The sequence below is a fragment of the Salmo salar genome, chromosome 10, assembly GCF_965601325.2.
Source record: "Salmo salar chromosome 10, fSalSal1, whole genome shotgun sequence".
NCBI lineage: Eukaryota > Metazoa > Chordata > Actinopteri > Salmoniformes > Salmonidae > Salmo > Salmo salar.
Window position 1 is genome coordinate 3865806 of NC_138300.1, and position 25623 is coordinate 3891428.

At 46.7% G+C, this 25623-nt stretch overlaps 1 protein-coding gene across 6 annotated transcripts in view; it reads left to right on the top strand.

Annotated features, from left to right (window-relative positions):
* shroom2a (shroom family member 2a) overlaps positions 1-25623 on the top strand; it is a 140230-nt gene that overhangs the window by 72916 nt on the left and 41691 nt on the right. For all 6 annotated transcript variants that reach the window (XM_045687237.2, XM_082956676.1, XM_045687238.2 and 3 more), the window contains one exon: positions 22679-25199. In XM_045687237.2, the coding sequence (XP_045543193.1) occupies positions 22679-25199 (2521 nt within the window). The remainder of the gene's footprint in view (positions 1-22678; positions 25200-25623) is intronic.

The following is a 25623-nucleotide window of genomic DNA, read 5'->3' on the forward strand; positions in this document are numbered from 1 at the left end:
TAGCATGTCCCCCAAGTACTGTTAGAATATAGCATTATGCAGGACAATGGGCCTCTACTAGCATGTCCCCCCAAGTACTGTTAGACTACAGCATTATCTAGGACAATGGGCCTCTAATAGCATGTCCCCCAAGTACTGTTAGACTATGGCATTATGTAGGACAATGGGCCTCTACTAGCATGTCCCCCAAGTACTGTTAGACTATAGCATTATGTAGGACAATGGGCCTCTCCTAGCATGTCCCCCCAAGTACTGTTAGACTATGGCATTATGTAGGACAATGGGCCTCTACTAGCATGTCCCCCAAGTACTGTTAGACTATAGCATTATGTAGGACAATGGGCCTCTACTAGCATGTCCCACCAAGTACTGTTAGACTATGGCATTATGTAGGGCAATGGGCCTCTACTAGCATGTCCCCCAAGTACTGTTAGACTACAGCATTATGTAGGACAATGGGCCTCTAATAGCATGTCCCCATAGTACTGTTAGACTATAGCATTATGTAGGACAATGGGCCTCTACTAGCATGTCCCCCAAGTACTGTTAGAATATAGCATTATGCAGGACAATGGGCCTCTACTAGCATGTCCCCCCAAGTACTGTTAGACTACAGCATTATCTAGGACAATGGGCCTCTAATAGCATTTCCCCCAAGTACTGTTAGACTATAGCATTATGTAGGACAATGGGCCTCTACTAGCACGTCCCCCAAGTACTGTTAGACTATAGCATTATGTAGGACAATGGGCCTCTACTAGCATGTCCCCCCCAAGTACTGTTAGACTACAGCATTATGTAGGACAATAGGCCTCTACTAGCACGTCCCCCAAGTACTGTTAGACTATAGCATTATGTAGGACAATGGGCCTCTACTAGCATGTCCCCCAAGTACTGTTAGACTATAGCATTATGTAGGACAATGGGCCTCTACTAGCATGTCCCCCAAGTACTGTTAGACTACAGCATTATGTAGGACATTGGGCCTCTACTAGCATGTCCCCCAAGTACTGTTAGACTATAGCATTATGTAGGACAATGGGCCTCTACTAGCATGTCCCCCCCATGTACTGTTAGACTACAGCATTATGTAGGACAATGGGCCTCTACTAGCATGTCCCCCCAAGTACTGTTAGACTATGGCATTATGTAGGACAATGGGCCTCTACTAGCACGTCCCCCAAGTACTGTTAGACTATAGCATTATGTAGGACAATGGGCCTCTACTAGCATGTCCCCCCAAGTACTGTTAGACTATAGCATTATGTAGGACAATGGGCCTCTACTAGCATGTCCCCCAAGTACTGTTAGACTACAGCATTATGTAGGACATTGGGCCTCTACAAGCATGTCCCCCAAGTACTGTTAGACTATAGCATTATGTAGGACAATGGGCCTCTACTAGCATGTCCCACCAAGTACTGTTAGACTATGGCATTATGTAGGACAATGGGCCTCTACTAGCACGTCCCCCAAGTACTGTTAGACTATAGCATTATGTAGGACAATGGGCCTCTACTAGCATGTCCCCCCAAGTACTGTTAGACTATAGCATTATGTAGGACAATGGGCCTCTACTAGCATGTCCCCCAAGTACTGTTAGACTACAGCATTATGTAGGACATTGGGCCTCTACAAGCATGTCCCCCAAGTACTGTTAGACTATAGCATTATGTAGGACAATGGGCCTCTACTAGCATATCCCCCAAGTACTGTTAGACTACAGCATTATGTAGGACAATGGGCCTCTAATAGCATGTCCCCATAGTACTGTTAGACTATAGCATTATGTAGGACAATGGGCCTCTACTAGCATGTCCTCCAAGTACTGTTAGAATATAGCATTATGCAGGACAATGGGCCTCTACTAGCATGTCCCCCCAAGTACTGTTAGACTACAGCATTATGTAGGACAATGGGCCTCTACTAGCATGTCCCCACCATGTACTGTTAGACTACAGCATTATGTAGGACAATGGGCCTCTACTAGAATGTCCCCCAAGTACTGTTAGACTATAGCATTATGTAGGACAATGGGCCTCTACTAGCATGTCCCCCAAGTACTGTTAGACTACAGCATTATGTAGGAAAATGGGCCTCTACTAGCATGTCCCCCCAAGTACTTTTAGACTATAGCATTATGTAGGACAATGGGCCTCTACTAGCATGTCCCCCAAGTACTGTTGGACTATGGCATTATGTAGGACAATGGGCCTCTACTAGCATGTCCCCCAAGTACTGTTAGACTATAGCATTATGTAGGACAATGGGCCTCTACTAGCATGTCCCCCCAAGTACTGTTAGACTATAGCATTATGTTCGACAATGGGCCTCTACTAGCATGTCCCCCAAGTACTGTTAGACTATAGCATTAAGTAGGACAATGGGCCTCTACTAGCATGTCCCCCCAAGTACTGTTAGACTATGGCATTATGTAGGACAATGGGCCTCTACTAGCATGTCCCCCAAGTACTGTTAGACTATAGCATTATGTAGGACAATGGGCCTCTACTAGCATGTCCCACCAAGTACTGTTAGACTATGGCATTATGTAGGACAATGGGCCTGTACTAGCATGTCCCCCCAAGTACTGTTAGACTACAGCATTATGTAGGACAATAGGCCTCTACTAGCACGTCCCCCAAGTACTGTTAGACTATAGCATTATGTAGGACAATGGGCCTCTACTAGCACGTCCCCCAAGTACTGTTAGACTATAGCATTATGTAGGACAATGGGCCTCTACTAGCACGTCCCCCAAGTACTGTTAGACTATAGCATTATGTAGGACAATGGGCCTCTACTAGCATGTCCCCCAAGTACTGTTAGACTATAGCATTATGTAGGACAATGGGCCTCTACTAGCATGTCCCCCAAGTACTGTTAGACTACAGCATTATGTAGGACATTGGGCCTCTACTAGCATGTCCCCCAAGTACCGTTAGACTATAGCATTATGTAGGACAATGGGCCTCTACTAGCATGTCCCCCCCATGTACTGTTAGACTACAGCATTATGTAGGACAATGGGCCTCTACTAGCATGTCCCCCCAAGTACTGTTAGACTATGGCATTATGTAGGACAATGGGCCTCTACTAGCATGTCCCCAAAGTACTATTAGACTATAGCATTATGTAGGACAATGGGCCTCTACTAGCATGTCCCACCAAGTACTGTTAGACTATGGCATTATGTAGGACAATGGGCCTCTACTAGCATGTCCCCCCAAGTACTGTTAGACTACAGCATTATGTAGGACAATAGGCCTCTACTAGCACGTCCCCCAAGTACTGTTAGACTATAGCATTATGTAGGACAATGGGCCTCTACTAGCATGTCCCCCCCAAGTACTGTTAGACTACAGCATTATGTAGGACAATGGGTCTCTACTAGAATGTCCCCCAAGTACTGTTAGACTATAGCATTATGTAGGACAATGGGCCTCTACTAGCATGTCCCCCAAGTACTGTTAGACTACAGCATTATGTAGGAAAATGGGCCTCTACTAGCATGTCCCCCCAAGTACTTTTAGACTATAGCATTATGTAGGACAATGGGCCTCTACTAGTATGTCCCCCAAGTACTGTTGGACTATGGCATTATGTAGGACAATGGGCCTCTACTAGCATGTCCCCCAAGTACTGTTAGACTATAGCATTATGTTCGACAATGGGCCTCTACTAGCATGTCCCCCAAGTACTGTTAGACTACAGCATTATTTAGGACTTTGGGCGTCTAATAGCATGTCCCCATAGTACTGTTAGACTACAGCATTATGTAGGACAATGGCCCTCTACTAGAATGTCCCCCAAGTACTGTTAGACTATAGCATTATGTAGGACAATGGGCCTCTACTAGCATGTCCCCCAAGTACTGTTAGACTATAGCATTATGTAGGACAATGGGCCTCTACTAGCATGTCCCCCAAGTACTGTTAGACTATGGCATTATGTAGGACAATAGGCCTCTACTAGCACGTCCCCCAAGTACTGTTAGACTATAGCATTATGTAGGACAATTGGTCTCTAATAGCATTTCCCCCAAGTACTGTTAGACTATAGCATTATGTAGGACAATGGGCCTCCACTAGCATGTCCCCCACTACTGTTAGACTATAGCATTATGTAGGACAATGGGCCTCTACTAGCATGTCCCACCAAGTACTGTTAGACTATGGCATTATGTAGGGCAATGGGCCTCTACTAGCATGTCCCCCAAGTACTGTTAGACTACAGCATTATGTAGGACAATGGGCCTCTAATAGCATGTCCCCATAGTACTGTTAGACTATAGCATTATGTAGGACAATGGGCCTCTACTAGCATGTCCCCCAAGTACTGTTAGAATATAGCATTATGCAGGACAATGGGCCTCTACTAGCATGTCCCCCCAAGTACTGTTAGACTACAGCATTATCTAGGACAATGGGCCTCTAATAACATTTCCCCCAAGTACTGTTAGACTATAGCATTATGTAGGACAATGGGCCTCCACTAGCATGTCCCCCAAGTACTGTTAGACTATAGCATTATGTAGGACAATGGGCCTCTACTAGCATGTCCCCCAAGTACTGTTAGACTACAGCATTATGTAGGACAATGGGCCTCTAATAGCATGTCCCCATAGTACTGTTAGACTATAGCATTATGTAGGACAATGGGCCTCTACTAGCATGTCCCCCCAAGTACTGTTAGACTACAGCATTATGTAGGACAATGGGCCTCTACTAGCATGTCCCCCCCATGTACTGTTAGACTACAGCATTATGTAGGACAATGGGCCTCTACTAGCATGTCCCCCCAAGTACTGTTAGACTATAGCATTATGTTGGACAATGGGCCTCTACTAGCATGTCCCCAAGTACTGTTAGACTACAGCATTATGTAGGACAATGGGCCTCTAATAGCATGTCCCCATAGTACTGTTAGACTATAGCATTATGTAGGACAATGGGCCTCTACTAGCATTTCCCCCAAGTACTGTTAGACTATAGCATTATGTAGGACAATGGGCCTCTACTAGCATGTCCCCCAAGTACTGTTAGACTACAGCATTATGTAGGACAATGGGCCTCTCCTAGCATGTCCCCCTAGTACTGTTAGACTATAGCATTATGTAGGACAATGGGCCTCTACTAGCATGTCCCCCAAGTACTCTTAGACTACAGCATTATGTAGGACAATGGGCCTCTACTAGCATGTCCCCCAAGTACTGTTAGACTATAGCATTATGTAGGACAATGGGCCTATACTAGCATGTCCCCCAAGTACTGTTAGAATATAGCATTATGTAGGACAATGGGCCTCTACTAGCATGTCCCCCAAGTACTGTTAGACTATAGCATTATGTAGGACAATGGGCCTATACTAGCATGTCCCCCAAGTACTGTTAGAATATAGCATTATGTAGGACAATGGGCCTATACTAGCATGTCCCCCAAGTACTGTTAGAATATAGCATTATGTAGGACAATGGGCCTATACTAGCATGTCCCCCAAGTACTGTTAGACTATAGCATTATGTAGGACAATGGGCCTCTACTAGCATGTCCCCCCAAGTAATGTTAGACTACAGCATTATGTAGGACAATAGGCCTCTACTAGCACGTCCCCCAAGTACTGTTAGACTATAGCATTATGTAGGACAATGGGCCTCTACTAGCATGTCCCCCAAGTACTGTTAGACTACAGCATTATGTAGGACAATGGGCCTCTAATAGCATGTCCCCATAGTACTGTTAGACTATAGCATTATGTAGGACAATGGGCCTCTACTAGCATGTCCTCCAAGTACTGTTAGAATATAGCATTATGCAGGACAATGGGCCTCTACTAGCATGTCCCCCCAAGTACTGTTAGACTACAGCATTATGTAGGACAATGGGCCTCTACTAGCATGTCCCCCCCATGTACTGTTAGACTACAGCATTATGTAGTACAATGGGCCTCTACTAGAATGTCCCCCAAGTACTGTTAGACTATAGCATTATGTAGGACAATGGGCCTCCACTAGCATGTCCCCCACTACTGTTAGACTACAGCATTATGTAGGACAATGGGCCTCTACTAGCATGTCCCCCAAGTACTGTTAGACTATAGCATTATGTAGGACAATGGGCCTCTACTAGCATGTCCCCCCAAGTACTGTTAGACTATGGCATTATGTAGGACAATAGGCCTCTACTAGCACGTCCCCCAAGTACTGTTAGACTATAGCATTATGAAGGACAATGGGCCTCTACTAGCATGTCCCCCCCATGTACTGTTAGACTACAGCATTATGTAGGACAATGGGCCTCTGCTAGCATGTCCCCCAAGTACTGTTAGACTATAGCATTATGTAGGACAATGGGCCTCTACTAGCATGTCCCCCAAGTACTGTTGGACTATGGCATTATGTAGGACAATGGGCCTCTGCTAGCATGTCCCCCAAGTACTGTTAGACTATAGCATTATGTAGGACAATGGGCCTCTACTAGCATGTCCCCCCAAGTACTGTTAGACTATGGCATTATGTAGGACAATGGGCCTCTACTAGCATGTCCCCCAAGTACTGTTAGACTATAGCATTATGTAGGACAATGGGCCTCTACTAGCATGTCCCACCAAGTACTGTTAGACTATGGCATTATGTAGGGCAATGGGCCTCTACTAGCATGTCCCCCAAGTACTGTTAGACTACAGCATTATGTAGGACAATGGGCCTCTAATAGCATGTCCCCATAGTACTGTTAGACTATAGCATTATGTAGGACAATGGGCCTCTACTAGCATGTCCCCCAAGTACTGTTAGAATATAGCATTATGCAGGACAATGGGCCTCTACTAGCATGTCCCCCCAAGTACTGTTAGACTACAGCATTATCTAGGACAATGGGCCTCTAATAGCATTTCCCCCAAGTACTGTTAGACTATAGCATTATGTAGGACAATGGGCCTCCACTAGCATGTCCCCCAAGTACTGTTAGACTATAGCATTATGTAGGACAATGGGCCTCTACTAGCATGTCCCCCAAGTACTGTTAGACTACAGCATTATGTAGGACAATGGGCCTCTAATAGCATGTCCCCATAGTACTGTTAGACTATAGCATTATGTAGGACAATGGGCCTCTACTAGCATGTCCCCCCAAGTACTGTTAGACTACAGCATTATGTAGGACAATGGGCCTCTACTAGCATGTCCCCCCCATGTACTGTTAGACTACAGCATTATGTAGGACAATGGGCCTCTACTAGTATGTCCCCCAAGTACTGTTAGACTATAGCATTATGTAGGACAATGGGCCTCTACTAGCATGTCCCCCCAAGTACTGTTAGACTATAGCATTATGTTGGACAATGGGCCTCTACTAGCATGTCCCCCAAGTACTGTTAGACTACAGCATTATGTAGGACAATGGGCCTCTAATAGCATGTCCCCATAGTACTGTTAGACTATAGCATTATGTAGGACAATGGGCCTCTACTAGCATTTCCCCCAAGTACTGTTAGACTATAGCATTATGTAGGACAATGGGCCTCTACTAGCATGTCCCCCAAGTACTGTTAGACTACAGCATTATGTAGGACAATGGGCCTCTCCTAGCATGTCCCCCTAGTACTGTTAGACTATAGCATTATGTAGGACAATGGGCCTCTACTAGCATGTCCCCCAAGTACTCTTAGACTACAGCATTATGTAGGACAATGGGCCTCTACTAGCATGTCCCCCAAGTACTGTTAGACTATAGCATTATGTAGGACAATGGGCCTATACTAGCATGTCCCCCAAGTACTGTTAGAATATAGCATTATGTAGGACAATGGGCCTCTACTAGCATGTCCCCCAAGTACTGTTAGACTATAACATTATGTAGGACAATGGGCCTATACTAGCATGTCCCCCAAGTACTGTTAGAATATAGCATTATGTAGGACAATGGGCCTATACTAGCATGTCCCCCAAGTACTGTTAGAATATAGCATTATGTAGGACAATGGGCCTATACTAGCATGTCCCCCAAGTACTGTTAGACTATAGCATTATGTAGGACAATGGGCCTCTACTAGCATGTCCCCCAAATACTGTTAGACTACAGCATTATGTAGGACAATGGGCCTCTAATAGCATGTCCCCATAGTACTGTTAGACTATAGCATTATGTAGGACAATGGGCCTCTACTAGCATGTCCTCCAAGTACTGTTAGAATATAGCATTATGCAGGACAATGGGCCTCTACTAGCATGTCCCCCCAAGTACTGTTAGACTACAGCATTATGTAGGACAATGGGCCTCTACTAGCATGTCCCCCCCATGTACTGTTAGACTACAGCATTATGTAGTACAATGGGCCTCTACTAGAATGTCCCCCAAGTACTGTTAGACTATAGCATTATGTTGGACATTGGGCCTCTACTAGCATGTCCCCCAAGTACTGTTAGACTATAGCATTATGTAGGACAATGGGCCTCTACTAGCATGTCCCCCAAGTACTGTTAGACTATAGCATTATGTAGGACAATGGGCCTCTACTAGCATGTCCCCCCAAGTACTGTTAGACTATGGCATTATGTAGGACAATGGGCCTCTACTAGCATGTCCCCACCATGTACTGTTAGACTACAGCATTATGTAGGACAATGGGCCTCTACTAGAATGTCCCCCAAGTACTGTTAGACTATAGCATTATGTAGGACAATGGGCCTCTACTAGCATGTCCCCCAAGTACTGTTAGACTACAGCATTATGTAGGAAAATGGGCCTCTACTAGCATGTCCCCCCAAGTACTTTTAGACTATAGCATTATGTAGGACAATGGGCCTCTACTAGCATGTCCCCCAAGTACTGTTGGACTATGGCATTATGTAGGACAATGGGCCTCTACTAGCATGTCCCCCAAGTACTGTTAGACTATAGCATTATGTAGGACAATGGGCCTCTACTAGCATGTCCCCCCAAGTACTGTTAGACTATAGCATTATGTTCGACAATGGGCCTCTACTAGCATGTCCCCCAAGTACTGTTAGAATATAGCATTATGCAGGACAATGGGCCTCTACTAGCATGTCCCCCCAAGTACTGTTAGACTACAGCATTATCTAGGACAATGGGCCTCTAATAGCATTTCCCCCAAGTACTGTTAGACTATAGCATTATGTAGGACAATGGGCCTCTACTAGCACGTCCCCCAAGTACTGTTAGACTATAGCATTATGTAGGACAATGGGCCTCTACTAGCATGTCCCCCCCAAGTACTGTTAGACTACAGCATTATGTAGGACAATAGGCCTCTACTAGCACGTCCCCCAAGTACTGTTAGACTATAGCATTATGTAGGACAATGGGCCTCTACTAGCACGTCCCCCAAGTACTGTTAGACTATAGCATTATGTAGGACAATGGGCCTCTACTAGCATGTCCCCCAAGTACTGTTAGAATATAGCATTATGCAGGACAATGGGCCTCTACTAGCATGTCCCCCCAAGTACTGTTAGACGACAGCATTATCTAGGACAATGGGCCTCTAATAGCATTTCCCCCAAGTACTGTTAGACTATAGCATTATGTAGGACAATGGGCCTCCACTAGCATGTCCCCCAAGTACTGTTAGACTACAGCATTATGTAGGACAATGGGCCTCTCCTAGCATGTCCCCCCAAGTACTGTTAGACTATGGCATTATGTAGGACAATGGGCCTCTACTAGCATGTCCCCCAAGTACTGTTAGACTATAGCATTATGTAGGACAATGGGCCTCTACTAGCATGTCCCACCAAGTACTGTTAGACTATGGCATTATGTAGGGCAATGGGCCTCTACTAGCATGTCCCCCAAGTACTGTTAGACTACAGCATTATGTAGGACAATGGGCCTCTAATAGCATGTCCCCATAGTACTGTTAGACTATAGCATTATGTAGGACAATGGGCCTCTACTAGCATGTCCCCCAAGTACTGTTAGAATATAGCATTATGCATTGACAATGGGCCTCTACTAGCATGTCCCCCCAAGTACTGTTAGACTACAGCATTATCTAGGACAATGGGCCTCTAATAGCATTTCCCCCAAGTACTGTTAGACTATAGCATTATGTAGGACAATGGGCCTCTACTAGCACGTCCCCCAAGTACTGTTAGACTATAGCATTATGTAGGACAATGGGCCTCTACTAGCATGTCCCCCCCAAGTACTGTTAGACTACAGCATTATGTAGGACAATGGGCCTCTACTAGCACGTCCCCCAAGTACTGTTAGACTATAGCATTATGTAGGACAATGGGCCTCTACTAGCATGTCCCCCAAGTACTGTTAGACTATAGCATTATGTAGGACAATGGGCCTCTACTAGCATGTCCCCCAAGTACTGTTAGACTACAGCATTATGTAGGACATTGGGCCTCTACTAGCATGTCCCCCAAGTACTGTTAGACTATAGCATTATGTAGGACAATGGGCCTCTACTAGCATGTCCCCCCCATGTACTGTTAGACTACAGCATTATGTAGGACAATGGGCCTCTACTAGCATGTCCCCCCAAGTACTGTTAGACTATGGCATTATGTAGGACAATGGGCCTCTACTAGCACGTCCCCCAAGTACTGTTAGACTATAGCATTATGTAGGACAATGGGCCTCTACTAGCATGTCCCCCCAAGTACTGTTAGACTATAGCATTATGTAGGACAATGGGCCTCTACTAGCATGTCCCCCAAGTACTGTTAGACTACAGCATTATGTAGGACATTGGGCCTCTACAAGCATGTCCCCCAAGTACTGTTAGACTATAGCATTATGTAGGACAATGGGCCTCTACTAGCATGTCCCCCAAGTACTGTTAGACTACAGCATTATGTAGGACAATGGGCCTCTAATAGCATGTCCCCATAGTACTGTTAGACTATAGCATTATGTAGGACAATGGGCCTCTACTAGCATGTCCCCCAAGTACTGTTAGACTATAGCATTATGTAGGACAATGGGCCTCTACTAGCATGTCCCACCAAGTACTGTTAGACTATGGCATTATGTAGGACAATGGGCCTCTACTAGCACGTCCCCCAAGTACTGTTAGACTACAGCATTATGTAGGACAATGGGCCTCTAATAGCATGTCCCCATAGTACTGTTAGACTATAGCATTATGTAGGACAATGGGCCTCTACTAGCATGTCCCCCAAGTACTGTTAGAATATAGCATTATGCAGGACAATGGGCCTCTACTAGCATGTCCCCCCAAGTACTGTTAGACTACAGCATTATCTAGGACAATGGGCCTCTAATAGCATTTCCCCCAAGTACTGTTAGACTATAGCATTATGTAGGACAATGGGCCTCTACTAGCACGTCCCCCAAGTACTGTTAGACTATAGCATTATGTAGGACAATGGGCCTCTACTAGCATGTCCCCCCCAAGTACTGTTAGACTACAGCATTATGTAGGACAATGGGCCTCTACTAGCACGTCCCCCAAGTACTGTTAGACTATAGCATTATGTAGGACAATGGGCCTCTACTAGCATGTCCCCCAAGTACTGTTAGACTATAGCATTATGTAGGACAATGGGCCTCTACTAGCATGTCCCCCAAGTACTGTTAGACTACAGCATTATGTAGGACATTGGGCCTCTACTAGCATGTCCCCCAAGTACTGTTAGACTATAGCATTATGTAGGACAATGGGCCTCTACTAGCATGTCCCCCCCATGTACTGTTAGACTACAGCATTATGTAGGACAATGGGCCTCTACTAGCATGTCCCCCCAAGTACTGTTAGACTATGGCATTATGTAGGACAATGGGCCTCTACTAGCACGTCCCCCAAGTACTGTTAGACTATAGCATTATGTAGGACAATGGGCCTCTACTAGCATGTCCCCCCAAGTACTGTTAGACTATAGCATTATGTAGGACAATGGGCCTCTACTAGCATGTCCCCCAAGTACTGTTAGACTACAGCATTATGTAGGACATTGGGCCTCTACAAGCATGTCCCCCAAGTACTGTTAGACTATAGCATTATGTAGGACAATGGGCCTCTACTAGCATGTCCCCCAAGTACTGTTAGACTACAGCATTATGTAGGACAATGGGCCTCTAATAGCATGTCCCCATAGTACTGTTAGACTATAGCATTATGTAGGACAATGGGCCTCTACTAGCATGTCCCCCAAGTACTGTTAGACTATAGCATTATGTAGGACAATGGGCCTCTACTAGCATGTCCCACCAAGTACTGTTAGACTATGGCATTATGTAGGACAATGGGCCTCTACTAGCACGTCCCCCAAGTACTGTTAGACTATAGCATTATGTAGGACAATGGGCCTCTACTAGCATGTCCCCCCAAGTACTGTTAGACTATAGCATTATGTAGGACAATGGGCCTCTACTAGCATGTCCCCCAAGTACTGTTAGACTACAGCATTATGTAGGACATTGGGCCTCTACAAGCATGTCCCCCAAGTACTGTTAGACTATAGCATTATGTAGGACAATGGGCCTCTACTAGCATATCCCCCAAGTACTGTTAGACTACAGCATTATGTAGGACAATGGGCCTCTAATAGCATGTCCCCATAGTACTGTTAGACTATAGCATTATGTAGGACAATGGGCCTCTACTAGCATGTCCTCCAAGTACTGTTAGACTATAGCATTATGTTCGACAATGGGCCTCTACTAGCATGTCCCCCAAGTACTGTTAGAATATAGCATTATGCAGGACAATGGGCCTCTACTAGCATGTCCCCCCAAGTACTGTTAGACTACAGCATTATCTAGGACAATGGGCCTCTAATAGCATTTCCCCCAAGTACTGTTAGACTATAGCATTATGTAGGACAATGGGCCTCTACTAGCACGTCCCCCAAGTACTGTTAGACTATAGCATTATGTAGGACAATGGGCCTCTACTAGCATGTCCCCCCCAAGTACTGTTAGACTACAGCATTATGTAGGACAATAGGCCTCTACTAGCACGTCCCCCAAGTACTGTTAGACTATGGCATTATGTAGGACAATGGGCCTCTACTAGCACGTCCCCCAAGTACTGTTAGACTATAGCATTATGTAGGACAATGGGCCTCTACTAGCATGTCCCCCAAGTACTGTTAGAATATAGCATTATGCAGGACAATGGGCCTCTACTAGCATGTCCCCCCAAGTACTGTTAGACTACAGCATTATCTAGGACAATGGGCCTCTAATAGCATTTCCCCCAAGTACTGTTAGACTATAGCATTATGTAGGACAATGGGCCTCCACTAGCATGTCCCCCAAGTACTGTTAGACTACAGCATTATGTAGGACAATGGGCCTCTACTAGCATGTCCCCCCAAGTACTGTTAGACTATGGCATTATGTAGGACAATGGGCCTCTACTAGCATGTCCCCCAAGTACTGTTAGACTATAGCATTATGTAGGACAATGGGCCTCTACTAGCATGTCCCACCAAGTACTGTTAGACTATGGCATTATGTAGGGCAATGGGCCTCTACTAGCATGTCCCCCAAGTACTGTTAGACTACAGCATTATGTAGGACAATGGGCCTCTAATAGCATGTCCCCATAGTACTGTTAGACTATAGCATTATGTAGGACAATGGGCCTCTACTAGCATGTCCCCCAAGTACTGTTAGAATATAGCATTATGCAGGACAATGGGCCTCTACTAGCATGTCCCCCCAAGTACTGTTAGACTACAGCATTATCTAGGACAATGGGCCTCTAATAGCATTTCCCCCAAGTACTGTTAGACTATAGCATTATGTAGGACAATGGGCCTCTACTAGCATGTCCCCCAAGTACTGTTAGACTATAGCATTATGTAGGACAATGGGCCTCTACTAGCATGTCCCCCCCAAGTACTGTTAGACTACAGCATTATGTAGGACAATGGGCCTCTACTAGCACGTCCCCCAAGTACTGTTAGACTATAGCATTATGTAGGACAATGGGCCTCTACTAGCATGTCCCCCAAGTACTGTTAGACTATAGCATTATGTAGGACAATGGGCCTCTACTAGCATGTCCCCCAAGTACTGTTAGACTACAGCATTATGTAGGACATTGGGCCTCTACTAGCATGTCCCCCAAGTACTGTTAGACTATAGCATTATGTAGGACAATGGGCCTCTACTAGCATGTCCCCCCCATGTACTGTTAGACTACAGCATTATGTAGGACAATGGGCCTCTACTAGCATGTCCCCCCAAGTACTGTTAGACTATGGCATTATGTAGGACAATGGGCCTCTACTAGCACGTCCCCCAAGTACTGTTAGACTATAGCATTATGTAGGACAATGGGCCTCTACTAGCATGTCCCCCCAAGTACTGTTAGACTATAGCATTATGTAGGACAATGGGCCTCTACTAGCATGTCCCCCAAGTACTGTTGGACTATGGCATTATGTAGGACAATGGGCCTCTACTAGCATGTCCCCCAAGTACTGTTAGACTATAGCATTATGTAGGACAATGGGCCTCTACTAGCATGTCCCCCCAAGTACTGTTAGACTATAGCATTATGTTCGACAATGGGCCTCTACTAGCATGTCCCCCAAGTACTGTTAGACTATAGCATTAAGTAGGACAATGGGCCTCTACTAGCATGTCCCCCAAGTACTGTTAGACTATAGCATTATGTAGGACAATGGGCCTCTACTAGCATGTCCCCCCAAGTACTGTTAGACTATGGCATTATGTAGGACAATGGGCCTCTACTAGCATGTCCCCCAAGTACTGTTAGACTATAGCATTATGTAGGACAATGGGCCTCTACTAGCATGTCCCACCAAGTACTGTTAGACTATGGCATTATGTAGGACAATGGGCCTCTACTAGCATGTCCCCCCAAGTACTGTTAGACTACAGCATTATGTAGGACAATAGGCCTCTACTAGCACGTCCCCCAAGTACTGTTAGACTATAGCATTATGTAGGACAATGGGCCTCTACTAGCACGTCCCCCAAGTACTGTTAGACTATAGCATTATGTAGGACAATGGGCCTCTACTAGCACGTCCCCCAAGTACTGTTAGACTATAGCATTATGTAGGACAATGGGCCTCTACTAGCATGTCCCCCAAGTACTGTTAGACTATAGCATTATGTAGGACAATGGGCCTCTACTAGCATGTCCCCCAAGTACTGTTAGACTACAGCATTATGTAGGACATTGGGCCTCTACTAGCATGTCCCCCCAAGTACCGTTAGACTATAGCATTATGTAGGACAATGGGCCTCTACTAGCATGTCCCCCCCATGTACTGTTAGACTACAGCATTATGTAGGACAATGGGCCTCTACTAGCATGTCCCCCCAAGTACTGTTAGACTATGGCATTATGTAGGACAATGGGCCTCTACTAGCATGTCCCCCAAGTACTATTAGACTATAGCATTATGTAGGACAATGGGCCTCTACTAGCATGTCCCACCAAGTACTGTTAGACTATAGCATTATGTAGGACAATGGGCCTCTACTAGCATGTCCCCCCCAAGTACTGTTAGACTACAGCATTATGTAGGACAATGGGCCTCTACTAGAATGTCCCCCAAGTACTGTTAGACTATAGCATTATGTAGGACAATGGGCCTCTACTAGCATGTCCCCCAAGTACTGTTAGACTACAGCATTATGTAGGAAAATGGGCCTCTACTAGCATGTCCCCCCAAGTACTTTTAGACTATAGCATTATGTAGGACAATGGGCCTCTACTAGCATGTCCCCCAAGTACTGTTGGACTATGGCATTATGTAGGACAATGGGCCTCTACTAGCATGTCCCCCAAGTACTGTTAGACTATAGCATTATGTTCGACAATGGGCCTCTACTAGCATGTCCCCCAAGTACTGTTAGACTACAGCATTATTTAGGACTTTGGGCGTCTAATAGCATGTCCCCATAGTACTGTTAGACTACAGCATTATGTAGGACAATGGCCCTCTACTAGAATGTCCCCCAAGTACTGTTAGACTATAGCATTATGTAGGACAATGGGCCTCTACTAGCATGTCCCCCAAGTACTGTTAGACTATAGCATTATGTAGGACAATGGGCCTCTACTAGCATGTCCCCCAAGTACTGTTAGACTATGGCATTATGTAGGACAATAGGCCTCTACTAGCACGTCCCCCAAGTACTGTTAGACTATAGCATTATGTAGGACAATTGGTCTCTAATAGCATTTCCCCCAAGTACTGTTAGACTATAGCATTATGTAGGACAATGGGCCTCCACTAGCATGTCCCCCACTACTGTTAGACTACAGCATTATGTAGGACAATGGGCCTCTACTAGCATGTCCCCCAAGTACTGTTAGACTATAGCATTATGTAGGACAATGGGCCTCTACTAGCATGTCCCCCCAAGTACTGTTAGACTATGGCATTATGTAGGACAATAGGCCTCTACTAGCACGTCCCCCAAGTACTGTTAGACTATAGCATTATGAAGGACAATGGGCCTCTACTAGCATGTCCCCCCCATGTACTGTTAGACTACAGCATTATGTAGGACAATGGGCCTCTGCTAGCATGTCCCCCAAGTACTGTTAGACTATAGCATTATGTAGGACAATGGGCCTCTACTAGCATGTCCCCCAAGTACTGTTGGACTATGGCATTATGTAGGACAATGGGCCTCTGCTAGCATGTCCCCCAAGTACTGTTAGACTATAGCATTATGTAGGACAATGGGCCTCTACTAGCATGTCCCCCCAAGTACTGTTAGACTATGGCATTATGTAGGACAATGGGCCTCTACTAGCATGTCCCCCAAGTACTGTTAGACTACAGCATTATGTAGGACAATGGGCCTCTAATAGCATGTCCCCCCATAGTACTGTTAGACTATAGCATTATGTAGGACAATGGGCCTCTACTAGCATGTCCCCCCAAGTACTGTTAGACTACAGCATTATGTAGGACAATGGGCCTCTACTAGCATGTCCCCCCCATGTACTGTTAGACTACAGCATTATGTAGGACAATGGGCCTCTACTAGTATGTCCCCCAAGTACTGTTAGACTATAGCATTATGTAGGACAATGGGCCTCTACTAGCATGTCCCCCCAAGTACTGTTAGACTATAGCATTATGTTGGACAATGGGCCTCTACTAGCATGTCCCCCAAGTACTGTTAGACTACAGCATTATGTAGGACAATGGGCCTCTAATAGCATGTCCCCATAGTACTGTTAGACTATAGCATTATGTAGGACAATGGGCCTCTACTAGCATTTCCCCCAAGTACTGTTAGACTATAGCATTATGTAGGACAATGGGCCTCTACTAGCATGTCCCCCAAGTACTGTTAGACTACAGCATTATGTAGGACAATGGGCCTCTACTAGCATGTCCCCCTAGTACTGTTAGACTATAGCATTATGTAGGACAATGGGCCTCTACTAGCATGTCCCCCAAGTACTGTTAGACTACAGCATTATGTAGGACAATGGGCCTCTACTAGCATGTCCCCCAAGTACTGTTAGACTATAGCATTATGTAGGACAATGGGCCTATACTAGCATGTCCCCCAAGTACTGTTAGAATATAGCATTATGTAGGACAATGGGCCTCTACTAGCATGTCCCCCAAGTACTGTTAGACTATAGCATTATGTAGGACAATGGGCCTCTACTAGCATGTCCCCCAAGTACTGTTAGACTACAGCATTATGTAGGACAATGGGCCTCTACTAGCATGTCCCCCAAGTACTGTTAGACTATAGCATTATGTAGGACAATGGGCCTCTACTAGCATGTCCCCCCAAGTACTGTTAGACTATAGCATTATGTAGGACAATGGGCCTCTACTAGCATGTCCCCCAAGTACTGTTAGACTACAGCATTATGTAGGACAATGGGCCTCTAATAGCATGTCCCCATAGTACTGTTAGACTATAGCATTATGTAGGACAATGGGCCTCTACTAGCATGTCCTCCAAGTACTGTTAGAATATAGCATTATGCAGGACAATGGGCCTCTACTAGCATGTCCCCCCAAGTACTGTTAGACTACAGCATTATGTAGGACAATGGGCCTCTACTAGCATGTCCCCCCCATGTACTGTTAGACTACAGCATTATGTAGTACAATGGGCCTCTACTAGAATGTCCCCCAAGTACTGTTAGACTATAGCATTATGTAGGACAATGGGCCTCTACTAGCATGTCCCCCAAGTACTGTTAGACTACAGCATTATGTAGGACATTGGGCCTCTACTAGCATGTCCCCCAAGTACTGTTAGACTATAGCATTATGTAGGACAATGGGCCTCTACTAGCATGTCCCCCAAGTACTGTTAGACTATAGCATTATGTAGGACAATGGGCCTCTACTAGCACGTCCCCCAAGTACTGTTAGACTATAGCATTATGTAGGACAATGGGCCTCTACTAGCATGTCCCCCCAAGTACTGTTAGACTATAGCATTATGTAGGACAATGGGCCTCTACTAGCATGTCCCCCAAGTACTGTTAGACTACAGCATTATGTAGGACATTGGGCCTCTACTAGCATGTCCCCCAAGTACCGTTAGACTATAGCATTATGTAGGACAATGGGCCTCTACTAGCATGTCCCCCCCATGTACTGTTAGACTACAGCATTATGTAGGACAATGGGCCTCTACTAGCATGTCCCCCCAAGTACTGTTAGACTATGGCATTATGTAGGACAATGGGCCTCTACTAGCATGTCCCCCAAGTACTGTTAGACTATAGCATTATGTAGGACAATGGGCCTCTACTAGCATGTCCCACCAAGTACTGTTAGACTATGGCATTATGTAGGACAATGGGCCTCTACTAGCATGTCCCCCCAAGTACTGTTAGACTACAGCATTATGTAGGACAATAGGCCTCTACTAGCACGTCCCCCAAGTACTGTTAGACTATAGCATTATGTAGGACAATGGGCCTCTACTAGCATGTCCCCCCCAAGTACTGTTAGACTACAGCATTATGTAGGACAATGGGCCTCTACTAGAATGTCCCCCAAGTACTGTTAGACTATAGCATTATGTAGGACAATGGGCCTCTACTAGCATGTCCCCCAAGTACTGTTAGACTACAGCATTATGTAGGAAAATGGGCCTCTACTAGCATGTCCCCCCAAGTACTTTTAGACTATAGCATTATGTAGGACAATGGGCCTCTACTAGCATGTCCCCCAAGTACTGTTGGACTATGGCATTATGTAGGACAATGGGCCTCTACTAGCATGTCCCCCAAGTACTGTTAGACTATAGCATTATGTTCGACAATGGGCCTCTACTAGCATGTCCCCCAAGTACTGTTAGACTACAGCATTATTTAGGACTTTGGGCGTCTAATAGCATGTCCCCATAGTACTGTTAGACTACAGCATTATGTAGGACAATGGCCCTCTACTAGAATGTCCCCCAAGTACTGTTAGACTATAGCATTATGTAGGACAATGGGCCTCTACTAGCATGTCCCCCAAGTACTGTTAGACTATAGCATTATGTAGGACAATGGGCCTCTACTAGCATGTCCCCCAAGTACTGTTAGACTATGGCATTATGTAGGACAATAGGCCTCTACTAGCACGTCCCCCAAGTACTGTTAGACTATAGCATTATGTAGGACAATTGGTCTCTAATAGCATTTCCCCCAAGTACTGTTAGACTATAGCATTATGTAGGACAATGGGCCTCCACTAGCATGTCCCCCACTACTGTTAGACTACAGCATTATGTAGGACAATGGGCCTCTACTAGCATGTCCCCCAAGTACTGTTAGACTATAGCATTATGTAGGACAATGGGCCTCTACTAGCATGTCCCCCCAAGTACTGTTAGACTATGGCATTATGTAGGACAATAGGCCTCTACTAGCACGTCCCCCAAGTACTGTTAGACTATAGCATTATGAAGGACAATGGGCCTCTACTAGCATGTCCCCCCCATGTACTGTTAGACTACAGCATTATGTAGGACAATGGGCCTCTGCTAGCATGTCCCCCAAGTACTGTTAGACTATAGCATTATGTAGGACAATGGGCCTCTACTAGCATGTCCCCCAAGTACTGTTGGACTATGGCATTATGTAGGACAATGGGCCTCTGCTAGCATGTCCCCCAAGTACTGTTAGACTATAGCATTATGTAGGACAATGGGCCTCTACTAGCATGTCCCCCCAAGTACTGTTAGACTATGGCATTATGTAGGACAATGGGCCTCTACTAGCATGTCCCCCAAGTACTGTTAGACTACAGCATTATGTAGGACAATGGGCCTCTAATAGCATGTCCCCATAGTACTGTTAGACTATAGCATTATGTAGGACAATGGGCCTCTACTAGCATGTCCCCCCAAGTACTGTTAGACTACAGCATTATGTAGGACAATGGGCCTCTACTAGCATGTCCCCCCCATGTGCTGTTAGACTACAGCATTATGTAGGACAATGGGCCTCTACTAGTATGTCCCCCAAGTACTGTTAGACTATAGCATTATGTAGGACAATGGGCCTCTACTAGCATGTCCCCCCAAGTACTGTTAGACTATAGCATTATGTTGGACAATGGGCCTCTACTAGCATGTCCCCCAAGTACTGTTAGACTACAGCATTATGTAGGACAATGGGCCTCTAATAGCATGTCCCCATAGTACTGTTAGACTATAGCATTATGTAGGACAATGGGCCTCTACTAGCATTTCCCCCAAGTACTGTTAGACTATAGCATTATGTAGGACAATGGGCCTCTACTAGCATGTCCCCCAAGTACTGTTAGACTACAGCATTATGTAGGACAATGGGCCTCTCCTAGCATGTCCCCCTAGTACTGTTAGACTATAGCATTATGTAGGACAATGGGCCTCTACTAGCATGTCCCCCAAGTACTCTTAGACTACAGCATTATGTAGGACAATGGGCCTCTACTAGCATGTCCCCCAAGTACTGTTAGACTATAGCATTATGTAGGACAATGGGCCTATACTAGCATGTCCCCCAAGTACTGTTAGAATATAGCATTATGTAGGACAATGGGCCTCTACTAGCATGTCCCCCAAGTACTGTTAGACTATAGCATTATGTAGGACAATGGGCCTATACTAGCATGTCCCCCAAGTACTGTTAGAATATAGCATTATGTAGGACAATGGGCCTATACTAGCATGTCCCCCAAGTACTGTTAGAATATAGCATTATGTAGGACAATGGGCCTATACTAGCATGTCCCCCAAGTACTGTTAGACTATAGCATTATGTAGGACAATGGGCCTCTACTAGCATGTCCCCCAAATACTGTTAGACTACAGCATTATGTAGGACAATGGGCCTCTAATAGCATGTCCCCATAGTACTGTTAGACTATAGCATTATGTAGGACAATGGGCCTCTACTAGCATGTCCTCCAAGTACTGTTAGAATATAGCATTATGCAGGACAATGGGCCTCTACTAGCATGTCCCCCCAAGTACTGTTAGACTACAGCATTATGTAGGACAATGGGCCTCTACTAGCATGTCCCCCCCATGTACTGTTAGACTACAGCATTATGTAGTACAATGGGCCTCTACTAGAATGTCCCCCAAGTACTGTTAGACTATAGCATTATGTAGGACAATGGGCCTCTACTAGCATGTCCCCCAAGTACTGTTAGACTACAGCATTATGTAGGACATTGGGCCTCTACTAGCATGTCCCCCAAGTACTGTTAGACTATAGCATTATGTAGGACAATGGGCCTCTACTAGCATGTCCCCCAAGTACTGTTAGACTATAGCATTATGTAGGACAATGGGCCTCTACTAGCATGTCCCCCCAAGTACTGTTAGACTATGGCATTATGTAGGACAATGGGCCTCTACTAGCATGTCCCCCCCATGTACTGTTAGACTACAGCATTATGTAGGACAATTGGCCTCTACTAGAATGTCCCCCAAGTACTGTTAGACTATAGCATTATGTAGGACAATGGGCCTCTACTAGCATGTCCCCCAAGTACTGTTAGACTACAGCATTATGTAGGACAATGGGCCTCTACTAGCATGTCCCCCAAGTACTGTTAGAATATAGCATTATGCAGGACAATGGGCCTCTACTAGCATGTCCCCCCAAGTACTGTTAGACTACAGCATTATGTAGGAAAATGGGCCTCTACTAGCATGTCCCCCCCAAGTACTTTTAGACTATAGCATTATGTAGGACAATGGACCTCTACTAGCATGTCCCCCAAGTACTGTTGGACTATGGCATTATGTAGGACAATGGGCCTCTACTAATATGACCCCCAAGTACTGTTAGACTATAGCATTATGTAGGACAATGGGCCTCTACTAGCATGTCCCCCCAAGTACTGTTAGACTACAGCATTATGTAGGACAATGGGCCTCTACTAGCATGTCCCCCCAAGTACTGTTAGACTATAGCATTATGTAGGACAATGGGCCTCTACTAGCATGTCCCCCAAGTACTGTTAGACTACAGCATTATGTAGGACAATGGGCCTCTACTAGCATGTCCACCAAGTATTGTTAGACTACAGCATTATGTAGGACAATGGATCTCTACTAGCATGTCCCCCCAAGTACTGTTAGACTACAGCATTATGTAGGACAATGGCCCTCTACTAGCATGTCCCCCCAAGTACTGTTAGACTACAGCATTATGTAGGACAATGCATTATGTATCTCCAACAGCCTGTCTCTGTCCTTCCTAGCTCCTCCTCTACCAACCTCTCCTCATCCGGCTGGGACCAGAACCAGACTAACCTACGGCGAGTATCAGACCAGTTCAGCTCTCTGGGCAGCATGGACAGTCTAGACGTCTCCCACCACCCCTACCCACCTGGTCACCTGTCCCCAGGACGCCTCTCCCCGGTCAAGTCCAACACCAGCACGGAGCACCTGGGAGGGGGCAAGAGGGACTCGGCATACAGCTCCTTTTCCACCAACTCTGGTACCCCAGACTACACCCTCTCCAAGACACCAGACTACAACCTCCCTAAGAGCAATGCTGCCTCCACAGAGAACATGCTCTATGAGGTGAGCCAGTGGGAATCAGGGGGCCGGCCCAGTAACGACAGACACAGCCTGAGTAGTGAGGCGGTCAGGCAGGACGAGAGGCCAGGGTACCTGCAGCTGGCTGTGGGACATGGGGCCAGCATGGGCCGGGACAGCCCCAGGACAGAGGAGCAGTCAGGGCCAGGTTTTTCCCACTCCTTCAGCTCTGCCAGGGCTAGCTGCGGGCCCGTCTGGCACGTTCCTGACAAGAAGAAGACCTCTGATCCTTCTCCTCCCCCTCCGCCCGTACGCAGTGACAGTTTTGCTGCTACGAAGTCCCATGAGAAGGTTCTGGTTATAGCCTGTCCAGAGGGACCTGGTGCTCACACCCAGCCCAAGGCCCATGGTAAAGCACTGGACAAAGGAATGGACAACATAGTCCCTCCTTACATTTCACCAAAGAACTGTCATCAGAACCAGGTGAACTGTAACAAGCTGTGCTCTCTATCCAGTAGTGATGTCAGGCAGGGCCAGCCCCCCCCTACCTACCTGCCCTGCCACCAGAGACAGTACAGTAATGAGAGCTCTCTCTACTCTCACCCCAGGACTTGGTCTGTCCCCAAACAGCAGAACGTTAGCGGCTGCTACAGCAGTATGCAGGAGCTCCCCACCAACTACAATACCCAGAACACCCAGCTCTACAGCCAGACCACCAACTACAATACCCAGAACACCCAGCTCTACAGCCAGACCCCAGACAGCACTGAAGACAGCTGGTACTACTGTGTGACGGCCAGACAGCCTGGTCAACCGGTCACCCAGGCCTTGCTGGTCAAGACTGATGAAAGGAAGGGTGGAGGGGGCAGAGAGGAGGGTGTGGAGGGTTGCGGTGAAAGGAGGAGTGCAGTGAGCATCGTACAGGGTGGAAGAGATAAGAAGTCACTCACTCCCCTTGGGTCAGGGGTTACCAAGGCTAAGTACCAGCCACTTCAACCCCTCAACAACAAGGACAGTAAGGGATACAGCAGACAGGATGACGGCTCCCGCCACAAACAGCCAGCTACCATTTGTCCCTCTGCTGTACTGGACACCTCTACAGGCCAGCCCAGCCTGAAGAGAAACAACAGTCCGAATGCAGAGCCCCACTATATGAGTTACCCCCCTAGAAGACAGTCTCTACAGCCTCTTCAGCAGGACACCATACACCATCAAGAGATGCTGCCAGACAGTCAGATCTGCCCTCAGACCACCAGCGGCCTCAGCAACTCAGGCCTCGTACCCAGAGACTGTTCCACTGGGGAGACTGTAGATCTCTCCAGTAACCAGTGCACCATGACCGACCGATTCGCCACCACCCTGAGGAATGAGATCCAGATGAGACGAGCCCAGCTGCAGAAGAGTAAGAGCGCTGCCTCCCTGAGTGGACCCTGTGAAGCGGAGGAGGACCATGAGGTGCCAGAGGTCTGGAGGCCCAAAGACACCACCTCTTCTTCAGATGGCTCCTCCACCTCCACCTATAAGGATCATCTGAAGGAGGCGCAGGCCCGCGTGCTGAAGGCCACCTCCTTTAGAAGGAGAGACCTCGAGCCTGTCCTTCTGGAGCACCCTGGGTCCGAGGCAGGGTCCCCGCCGGACTACTCCTCCTCTGGTCTGGGGAGGAGCGACAACTCTAACCCCCTGTCCAACCTCTCTGAGGGCCTCCCAGCCAGGTCTGGCTCTGCCCAGAGTCAGGTGACCCGTATCGGAAGCAGGAAGCGTTTCACCATGGAGAAGAAGGTCCGGTGTTTCTCTGAGCCAGACAAAATCAATGAGGTGGGGGTGGAGGAGGACCTGACCCCCACTGAGGCTGCAGGCGCCTTGCTGAACCGACACTCCACCGCCAGACCTGCTTTCACCAGACCCCTCCCTAAAACTGCCCTGCCAGGCCCTGTAGAGGACTGTGGAGAGGGCAAACAGATAGCCAGGGGTGATTGTGACATGTCCAGCGGCAGGAAGGAACAGAGAGAGTGTCAGGGACAGGACCACAGACAGCAGGCCCTTCTGGAGCTGCAGAGACTGGGGACTTTTGCTGAGTACGAGACCACCTGGAACACCCAGAAGAAAGCAGCTGAGACCAGAGGCTCAGGACGCTCCCAGTCTGCTGATAACATCCTGGATCCTGGAGGAGATGACAGGACCAAACCAGCCCCAGTCCACGAGAGGTCCCGATCCTCACCCTCCACTGACTTCTATGACAAGGTGAGATACTGGCATCCTATCCTCACCCTCCGCTGACTTCTATGACAAGGTGAGATACTGGCATCCTATCCTCAACCTCCACTGACTTCTATGACAAGGTGAGATACTGGCATCCTATCCTCAACCTCCGCTGACTTCTATGACAAGGTGAGATACTGGCATCCTATCCTCACCCTCCACTGACTTCTATGACAAGGTGAGATACTGGCATCCTATCCTCAACCTCCACTGACTTCTATGACAAGGTGAGATACTGGCATCCTATCCTCACCCTCCACTGACTTCTATGACAAGGTGAGATACTGGCATCCTATCCTCACCCTCCACTGACTTCTATGACAAGGTGAGATACTGGCATCCTATCCTCAACCTCCACTGACTTCTATGACAAGGTGAGATACTGGCATCCTATCCTCAACCTCCA